The sequence below is a fragment of the Nuphar pumila genome, chromosome 12, assembly GCF_984573655.1.
Source record: "Nuphar pumila chromosome 12, dmNupPumi1.hap1.1, whole genome shotgun sequence".
In the NCBI taxonomy this organism is placed as follows: domain Eukaryota; kingdom Viridiplantae; phylum Streptophyta; class Magnoliopsida; order Nymphaeales; family Nymphaeaceae; genus Nuphar; species Nuphar pumila.
Genome location: NC_143260.1, coordinates 28582744 through 28593595, shown reverse-complemented (window position 1 = coordinate 28593595; position 10852 = coordinate 28582744). Strand labels below are relative to the sequence as shown.

Sequence of the window (10852 nt, the reverse complement as noted above, 5' to 3'; positions counted from 1 at the left end):
CTAGGTCCAAATCAATATTAGGTGCTATATACCACTAGACCCAAGGGGTTTGGCCTAGTGGGATAGTCTTAGACCATTTGAAGGGCAGTCTGGATTGAAATCGCGTCACCCCTGGGGGGTAATCCCTCAGAGTTTTATGCTGATATGGACAGAGACGGTAAGTACAGCAGGCTGAGCCAGCTCTGCTCTGTTTATGTGCCTGGTGCAGTTTCTCCAAGTATATATATATATATATACCACTAAATGCTGCTGAAAATGAAGAATTTTTAACCCTGGTTAGGGGGATACTAGGGGATATCTTGTAGCCATTGATAGATGACGTGTGTCGCTTCTCAGAGTACACTTTTTTGGGGTTTCTTACGTGAACGTCTGTATCTTTTGAGCGTATAGACAAATCCATCCTTGTCTTTCTATATTTCTCATGCTCATGCATTTAGTGACGGGTGCTTTTTTTCTGCGCCAGGCGCAGAGACCTAACCATGCTGGCTCAGCCTGCCATACTACCGTCTTTGTCCATGTCGGCGTTAAACTCTGAGGGCTTACCCCTCGACCCCGGAGAGTCACCAAGCTTCAACTTAAACAAGGGGTGACGCTCATGGGATTTGAACCTAGACTGCCCGTCAACTAACAGTCTAGGCTCCATCCCACTACGCCAAACCCGTTGGGTCTTCCTTGATGGGTGCTTTTGGAATGGTTAATGAAAAGCTATGCACTTTCATACAAAAAGTTAGGGCAGATTTATATATAGGCCCTTGGACGGGATGATTATGAAAAATTCTTTTTTTTTTTTTTGTTGATAAGTGTGCTGTGGAACCATTATTGTGAGATTAGAACCTGAGACCCCTCAGTTATGATCAAAGGTTACAAGACTAAGAAGTGAAAGCGGGACACAAAACGAGAAGCAGCAGTGACAAGCGAGGTATTTTAAATTTTATAAAATGTTGAAAGCGAAGAATAAAAAAAAAAAAATTGACATGAGATTGAATGGAAAGGGAAATACTAATTGAAAGGGCTAACTACGAGAATTTGACGTGAGATTGCTTCCTATTGGTTGTGGGGGTGTTGCCTTGTATGGATTTCAGCAGCATCCATAGAGTATTCTTTTTTTTCCCACAGAATCCCGGAATTCTTTAAATGTCAATTTTGATGGCACAATAAATCTTTTGGATTTCCAAATGCATCAAAAGATCCAGGCAAACTCTTGGAATTACATTTCTTGGACTTTGGAATTTCCACTAATAATTCTTAAATTTATAAAACATTGTTGGGATTAACCTCAAGTAATATCATAGCAAATTGTGTAACTTGTTTTCCTCTCTTCAATGGCCACAAAAGAATCACCAACTCTGCCAAACAATGTTGTCTGAATCATTTGGCCAACTATTCAGCTGTACGGGTACTCAAGTGAATCTTTCTGCATCGGCTAAAAAATAAAAATAAAATTACTTGTCAATCAAAATGTAATATTAGAAAATTATTTTTTAATTTAGTATTTTTTATATATATTAAAAAATAGCCGATTCAAGGGTGATGCGTCGATACTATAGGTATCAGCCGATACAGACATGGATGATGTGATATTGTTTTATTTTTTCGGTAATGGTCACGGACTTTCATATGTAAATGGAATGAGAAAATTATTGCATTTAGCGTCCCATCTCTTGTCCTATATGCGGAAATTCAGACCAATGTTTATGAAAATGCCTCAGAAAAAAAGACAAATGAAAGCATGGACAAATCAAAATAGTGGCTATCTGATTCATTTTGGAGTGAGCTGTAGTAAAACCATTAAACCAAATCAGGACTTTTTCTTAACTTGGATAAAAAGTTTTATGTTAGAGTTAGAAAAAAAATTATATATATATATATATATATAAAAGGGTGTAAGACTAATTTCCTTCACGAAGATCGAGGATAGGATGGGGCAGGGGCAAAAGTAAGTTCATCTGCGCCTTCATCCTTGCACGGATTTTGATTTTAACCTTCATCTCCCGTTCATTTTTCATTTCATATCCTCTGTCCTCGGTTCAAACGGAGCGAGGGCCGGGCATTCCGCCTCCCGAAACCCGGTCCACTGCCATCCGAGAAAGAGAGAGAGGTGTTTCGTAGTGATAGCGGTGGGACCGTTGTTCCCCTCCAATGTCACATCACCACTATAAAGTAATCACCACACAGAAAAAACAAAAGCATCTAGATTTTAGTTTTCCGAAAAAAAAGCAAAAAACAAAAAAGAGATAGGAATGGGTCAAAGGCACTCCTTATGGCTATTCGTCATTATTTTACTAGTGTTTGTTCAGATCTGATTCATGCTATCATTATGCAAACCGGGGTACGGTTTTGCTTATGGTAAAGTCTACTCTTGTTGCCTCGAGTCGAGTGGAGCCAAACCAAGCTGAGCTCAGCCTGATTCGGTCTTGCTCCCCAAGCCAGCTCAGGTGCGTTGAATTTGACTCAGTCCCACCAAGTCAGCTTAATCAGGTTCTTTCCTGCTCCTTCAGTTATCCTTGGCTCAACCCGCTAGTCGTCGAGATCTACTCAACCTCTACCAAGCCTGACTGGGTCCGATGTGGCGTGATCATTGCTTCTTCTGCAAAAATGAGAATTTAACCTTGTTTTTTACATAGTGTGATAAAAAAAAAACCATTTGCAACATACCATATCGACATAACAGACGAGACATGCTTACTGATACATGAGCCTTTAAGAACTTACGCTCAGAATTGTTAAAGATTCAGACCATTTCTGAGGTAGCAAAAAGTTGCATACGAGAATGATATCAGGATACTTTTAACTTAAATATATATATACATAAGTCTTTAACTCAAGGACGTAGTTTTGTGTATTTTTGTCTATTTTAAATTATGTCATTTACTTTGTCATCGAGATTTAGTGTGCATAGGCTTTAGTTTTCTGTAATTTATTTAGCTCGATGTATAGTTTCACATATCGAGCCTTGCTTTATGTCATTTACTTTGTCGTTGTGCTATAACGTGCACAGGCTCCTGCTTAAGCAATTTACTTACCTCGATGTACGCTTGCATACACTGGGCCTTATGCAATTTATTTAACTTGATGTGTGGTTTCACATATCGGGCCTTGTTTTATGTCATTTATTTTGTCATCGTGCTGTAATGTGCACATGCTTATGCTTTAATATATATGTATTATATATATAATATTATAAAATATGCAGTTTTGCATACTCTTGCCTACTTTAGATTACTCTAGTATGTATTTAAAGATACAGATTTGTGCACCTTCATCAAAAGTTGATTTTTAAAAGATTTCACATGTGAGATTTCAAGCTCGCATTGTTCGATGTCTCGAAAAGCAAAACAAGTATTTTGTGTTTGCATATTCGCAACCAAGTTTCTTCTTGAACCAACATAATAAAAATGCCTCAACTATGTAGTCATCAGTGGTACGTATGTTGTGTCCTTTTTTATATCCTAAATGACTCGATATTTTTTGGCCTAAAGCATGGGATATTGAAATTTTTAAATGATGTCTAGGTTTCTTTCTGAGAAACCAATATCTTTCTCATCATAGTAGTAATATCAGATATGCATCACATATTAGTACTATGACACTAGGATGGCCGCAGCGGCTACTGCCTCCAGCAGTGGCCTGGCTATTAACCTCCTCCTTTCTCCTGCTCAGTTTGAAGGGCTGCAACAACCATTGCCTCCAGCAGTTGCCTGGCCATCAGCCCTCATCTTTTTTTTCCCTATTGTTAAACTGTGCCAAACTCGATCATAAAAGCTGAGTTCAGCCTAATTTGGTCCTGCTCTCCTGAGCTGGTTCAGGTGAGTCGAGTTTGACTTGGTCCCACCAAGCCAACTCAGTCCAGTCCAGTCCTGCTCCTTCAATTATCCTTGGCTCAATCTGGCAAGTCATCAAGATCGGCTCAACCTCTACTGAGCCTGACTCAGTTTGATTGGCCCGAACTAGGTTTAGGTGCAACCCCTAGGTGTGATCATTGCTTCTTTCACAAAAATAGGATTAACTTTGTTCTTTATGAAGTGCGACAAAAAAAAACTATTTGCAGCTTACCATATTGGCACAATAGATGAGACACGTTTATCAAAGCATGAGCCTTTAAGAGTCTATGCTCGAAATCATCAAAGATTTAGGCCATCTTTGAGGTAGAGGAAAGTTGCATACGAGAATAATGTCAAGATACTTCTAACTTATATGTATTATATATATATATATATATATAACTCAAGAATGTAGTTTTGTTTGTTCTTGTCCATTTTAAATTACACCATTTACTTTGTCATCGCACTTTAATGTGCATAGGCTCTAGCTTTCTGTAATTTATTTAGCTCGATGTGTAGTTTCACACATTGAGCCCAGCTTTATATCATTTACTTTATCGTCGTGCTATAATGTACATAGGCTTCTGCTTATGCAATTTGCTTAGCCCGATGTACAGTTTCGTACACCGGGACTCGCTTATGTAATTTATTTAGTTCGATGTGTGGTTTCACACATCGAACCTTGTTTTATGTCATTTACTTTGCCGCTGCACTGTAATGTGCACAGACTTATGCTTTAATATATATGTATTCTATATACACATATAATATTATAAAGTATACAATTTTGCATAATCCTGCCTACTTTAGATTACGCTAGTATGTATTTAAAGATGCAAATTTACACATCTTTGCCGAAATTCAATTTTTAAAAGATTCACATGCGAGATTTCAAGCTCGCATTGTTCGATGTCTCGAAAAGCAAGACAAGTATTTTGTGTTTGCATATTTGCAATCGAGTTTCTCATCGAACCAACATAATAAAAAGACCTTGACTACATAGCCATCAGCGGTACATACGTCATGTCCTTTTCTGTATCCTAAATGACTCAGATATTTTCTGACCTAAAGCATGGGATATTGAAATTTTCAAATGATGTTTAGATTTCTTTCTGCAAAATTAATATCTTTCTCATCGTAGTGGTACTATCAAACATGCATGACATGTTAGTACTGCGATGATTGGACTGAAGATTTGTGGTAACCTCGTAGTGTGACAATAAACTATGATTAAAATAAAATCACATAAATATAAATGCTCACCTTCATAGGCAAGATGCTTGATTTTGTTTAAAAGACCAGAGCATGTAGAATAGGTTATCAATTAAAATAAGACCTGGCATATCCATTCATCTTTTTGGTTCTGTCAAGAGAAATGATCAGATGATAAAAAAAACTCTGATAGATAAATTGTTAACAACTACGCTCCTCAAGTAACAATGACTTGGTGTCCCCAGTCATCAAAGTTAGGGAACTGAGCTACCAAATATTATCCTAGGTGATAGATCTCAATGACTTCTACAAAAGTTCGGATGCATCCCCCTGTAACAAGTAGCCTCTAGAGAATTCTCTCTCAGTCATTTGGTTGTCCCCTTAAGAGCGGACTCAGCTAGTTGTTCGAGGTATCAAACTAAATAAAATAACAAACCCCTAGACAGTCTCAATTATTTCCACATTTATCCTGTGCGTACCCTCAAGTCAGTTAATTATCAAAACAAGATTACCATGCTTATTTTACTTATTCTAAAACTGTATATCATGAAATGAACAATGCATATGTTAATCTTATTTTGATTTTTGATATCTATGCACCTAACAGGCTTTCTTAAGTCTAACCCGTTTTATGGGATAAAAGTAATGATTAGGTTGATGAGGTAGGCAATTGCGCGATGATGTAATGATATCAAGATTCTACTTTTCTCTGTTGTTTCGCTCTTGAATACATTTTGTAATTTTGTATAAGGGTTTCTTTTGAAATTTCTCTTTTTGTGTAAACTTTAACTATCAAAAACTTTGTTTTGAATATGTGGTTTCAATGATTGTATGGAGATACAAATCTATTGTGTAAAAGAAAGTTCACCTGCAATGCACCCAAGGTTCGTTGACTTGTTCTTTCAAACACTATTTTTCGTTGAACTATCATTTTAAATTTTGAAAAATGATTGATTGCAAAACTTCAATTTTTTTAAAAAAGTTTAAAGTTTGAGATTTTAGGGCATTACACCTTAGGGATAGGTATAACTACTCGGGCACCTTGAGGACAGGTATAGCCTCTCAAGCTCTTCAGTTAGCTACTGATGAGCATTTTTAGGGTCCCGAATTGCAATTGGGAGTAAAGCTATAGTGATTGTGAGTCAATAGTTTGGGTCGGTTTGAACTATGTTGTTATGAGTGATTCATATGTTTGACCACTACCATAGACTCTGAGTTATCTATATGGGTTGTTATGCCCAAGAATGTTATTCTCAGAATATCCAACTAGAATAAAATGTGAATGCCTACTTTGAAAATAAAAATAGAGAATCAGTAAAGGAGATAAAATTCATAAATAACATGTGTGCTTAATTAGCAAATTAAACTAAGATTAGGAGTTTAGAGTTCAGTATAGTTGTAGCGGTCAAGTCTTATTTGTAGATATGAACTTTCTGAGTTATAGACTCACCCTCGCTTGGTTACAACTGTAGGTTCATGGACTACTACCGATCTAAGGACTTGACTGTAGACTCAGACTCGACTGTTATTAGGATATAAAAGTTATTGGAGTATCTTACTTAATCTCTACATTTCTTTTTGGTGGGTTTATGTGAATTAAGTACTTTTATTTGGATGTTCATCATTGTTATTTTTATTAATGGTTGTATGAATCTTATTGTTATAAAATAAATTTGTCATGATTTTTGAAGTTATTATGGTAATTTTTCTTTGAAATTAACGTCTACGAGGCCTGGTTCAAGAGACCTGGATTTAGGTTGTTACGTTACATTTGCTTCACTTAATTTTTTGATAATCAGGAAAACCACCTTGCTCCCCTCGGAGTTGAAATCCAATAACATGAGAGCATTGCATGGGGCCACAGCTACAGAGTGCAGGCCCCACATGAAATGCTGTCATGTGATTGGCTTTGTCAAATAGCCATGGCACTTAGCTGCTCTTTGGATCCCTTCTCCACTCCCACGTAGGTTCATTGGTGTAAGTGTACCAACTAAGAACCCCTGGTTCTCCTTGTTCGTCAGTGTATACATCCAACTTCGGCCTTCCAGCCAGTACAGTATTTCGAACTCGTGACGTCCCTTTAGTTTAGTGATGTTGACAAGTCACCTCTACCAGATGAGCAGATGAGCAGAGCTCTTGTGAAGTACATTTGTTTTACTTGTACTATCAATTCCTTTATTATTTTCTCTATGCACTAGATTTGTCATGGGCATACGGCAACACAAGGGCTTCCAAAGTTAGTGTACGCCAAGATCATTGTCCACACTTTGAAAATGTCTTTGATAATTAGCATCCGGCTGTATGCTTAAGGCTTTCACACAGCTATACCCTTTTGAACCTCAAATAGATTGTTAGGACTGTCAACAAGAAACTCAAAGCCAAATTCAGTGGCCAATAGATTGTTATTGCTTGGGTGTGGATTACCCCACCCTGAGTTTACCTCACAGCGAAGCGGGCCCATTAAGTGGCCCGGTTCTCAGAAAAGGTTCCTCATCATCAAAAATGAAAAAAAAAAAAGGACCAACAAGCCATGTTCCTTCTATTGCCCATGACTATATTTCCAATGCTTAAAATAGAAGATCAAAGGGGGTGTTTGTTTCACCCCAAAACATGGAAAAGAGGCCCATTTTCATAATTTTCCAATGCATAAAATCCAAGGTCAAGGGGGGTGTTTGTTTCACCCCCAAAACATGGGAAAGATGCCCATTTTCATAAATTTTCCAGTGCATAAAATCCAAGATCAAGGGGGTTGTTTTTGTTTCACCCCGGAACATGGCAAAGAGACTCATTTTCAAATGAAAATGGTCCTCTTTTGAACGGTGGCTGAAACTAACGCCTGCACGGGAAATAGTTATGTTTTTTTAGAACCCTCGCTGCTAGTATGAAATCGGTTTTGTATGAAAAAGGGAGGGGGGTGGGGGTGTTCACAATTGGGGGTGTCAACCGGTCAGGTTTGGCTCGGACCCAGATGGAACCAAACTTGACCCGATTTTTGAGTATGGTATTGGGTCCGAACCTGAGTCTAATCAGACCCACCATAAGAGAGAAACCATACCCGGACCCAATAAGAACTACATGAACCATACTCGGGCAAGACCGGGCCGTGTCCAGGTCTGGTATAAAATTTTGCAAACCATACCCGAGTCCATGTATTAATCGAAACTTCACATCGAGATCCGGGTCTTAATCGAGTCTTCTTATTTATCACCATACCCGGACCCTATAGGGTTTTGGTTCGGGTCAGGTCCGGGTAAACCCGACCCATTGACACCCCTAGTCACAATAGGGAAGCACTTTCTCATGGGAAAGCATGTTTGGTACGAAACGCATTTCCCATGGGCCCCTGTGTAACAAACACGCCTCCGTAAGTTCAACAACAAAATACAAAGTCTGATTTATGGTTAGCCCAAACTTGTGTTAGAATGAATGTACGGGTTATAGGCCAATGATGCCTGCCTTTGCATATTAGACTTGAAACTATGATCAAATAAACCCCATTTACAATATGTAGCCCTATTTACAGTATATATGGACTTGAATAAGTCCATACTTGTTATACTATATTGCATGGAGCTTGTTGCCATTGATGAAGGATCTTGGCACATCCAGACCGTTGGATGGCTTGTGTTTGCATACCAAGATATTTAGAGTGTGAAGCAGGACCCACTTCTACCTGAACCTCCTAAGTTTGGAGCAAAGCCATCAATGAAGCCAACTTCATAGTTCCTACGGCTCCAAGGCCTCGGCAGCTTTTCAGGCACCACAGTCTCCAAAGAATTTGGGCTCCACTGTGGGCACCTTCTTCCATCACTCCATCTCACACTTCTCCTCTTCCCTTCCACCAATACGACCTCTGGTTTAGTGTCTGCCGCCGTCTCAGCTGCCGCCGGAAGCCATACGTCACTGCAGAAAAGGCCGGCACCGGCACCGGCACCGACCCCGATGATTATGCATGTCAGCTTGGGAGCTACTTGCCTATTCCAAGAAGACTCTTCTGCTATCCTGAAAAATAAATAAGCACTCAAAATTATGAGCAATTTCCAATTGGTGATTCATGTACTTTCTACATGATGAACAGGGGACGTAGATCAGTTCCTGATCACCATTAACATATTTCGATAAATTGAATTATATATATATATATATATATATATATATAAGATGGTATCACTGAAAATCCAGAATTTCTCATAGGAACTTCAAAAATATCCAGGAAATAGTAGTGTGGAAAGATTTAGCGTGAACAAAGAAATTCTGGCTTTGTGGCAACATTAATATGTATTTAAGAGATTGAAAACTGACCTATTTACAGGAACCGGAAATTAAAAGACCACCATACCTTAGTTTGTGGGATTTCTGTGAACAAATTGGATTCGTGGAAGGATTGGGTTTAAGCCCATGTTTTGAGATTCCATTTGTGGAAACAGAAAGATTGGACATGGGGAGAGCCATGTCTGTTGGTTTTCTTCTTTCCTTCTTTCTTTTTGTTTCGTTTGGAGTTGTTGCCTTGGTGGTTCCTTTCTTCTTTGGGTTGCAACAGTTATATAGAGCAACAAGGAAGAATGATTTTGGGGTGAGAATTTGGAAGTTCTCTGTTTGGTTGGGAGAGGGCTGTGCGTTGGGGCACGACTCTTGAGAAACTCCTGAGGAATAATCTCCGTTTGAATCCAAAAATGGCATTATTGAAGAGATGCATAACAAAAAGTTCAAGAAGGCAAAAATAAAGGGGAAAAAAACGGCTGTCAAGTTCTCCCGAGAAGTATGAACTTTTGCATATGACGCCTTTTCTTGTTCTACGAAATATCACGATATTTTGACGATATTTGATGCATGAAAAGTTGGAAGAGCTCGACAGTGACATGGACGGTGCACTTTTATTGGTGCCATGTAGCTCTTGATAAGTGGATCCTACCCAGGGTTCAAATGCCAGTTAGGTTTCGGGTCCTGGGTAGACCCATACTTTCGTATACAATCAACTCTGCCAAATCGAGACCCTTACCGAGCCAACCGGGTTCAGTTGGACTCTTTTTTTCATGGATAAATAAGCTGACCTTGATGGAGATCCCCCCATGGGATTTGAGCTCGAGACCACTCAGTTATGATAGTGCGACCTAACCATCCTATCTGATTCAACCCAAGTTCTATTGGTGAAAGATTTTTTAGCCATAGTCTCATGGCCTGTCTCTGGATTTTAAGCGATCGACAAGTCTAAATGATTCAGACTCAGATCCAAACTTGAACCTAATTGCTGAGAAAGTACCCAATCGTACAATCCAAATATGATACGATGCATTCGCACCCTTATTGGTATCCACGACCTTGGTCATGGCAGAGTTTTCTTTTGCCAATGAACCAAACCAAGCTGGGAAAAGATACGAACAGGTTAGATTGGTTTCGAGAAGAGTTGGGCTACAATGGATCCATACTGCATCCTTTCTAGTTTTGACCAAGTGGGCCGACGTGGCCCGGGAACATCGGCATGCAATGATCCAATAATGTGTGCCTTTGCTGGTGGTCCGATCCAATCAAGAGTCTAGGTTGCTTGCCGTGTGTGTTTGGTGGGGCAGGTGTGTCTGGTGGTCCGATCCAATCAAGTGGCTAGGTTGCTTGCCGTGCTCTCTCTCTCTCTCCAACAAGCAAACAAAAGTCACGATCTAGGTGTAGAAAATATCTGGGTCAGGAAAAAATCTTATGATATTGTACTAACTAGTTGTGGATATGATATTGTACTAACTTTACATCACATGATTATCACGTTCATAAAACCAGAGCTTAATAATGAGAACTTGATTGTGTTATATAAAGAGAGTTTAATGCAT

General features: G+C 39.0%; 1 protein-coding gene across 1 annotated transcript; it reads right to left on the bottom strand.

The window, feature by feature from the left end:
* Positions 1–8462: 8462 nt before the first annotated feature.
* LOC149820440 (uncharacterized) lies at positions 8463–9616 on the bottom strand. The gene is made up of 2 exons (XM_089983551.1): positions 9373–9616; positions 8463–9035 (listed from the first exon to the last, which is right to left on the bottom strand). The coding sequence occupies exons 1-2, from the start codon at positions 9483–9485 to the stop codon at positions 8678–8680; spliced, it is 471 nt and encodes a 156-aa protein (XP_089839677.1). The 5' UTR covers positions 9486–9616; the 3' UTR covers positions 8463–8677.
* Between the last annotated feature and the right edge of the window lie 1236 nt (positions 9617–10852).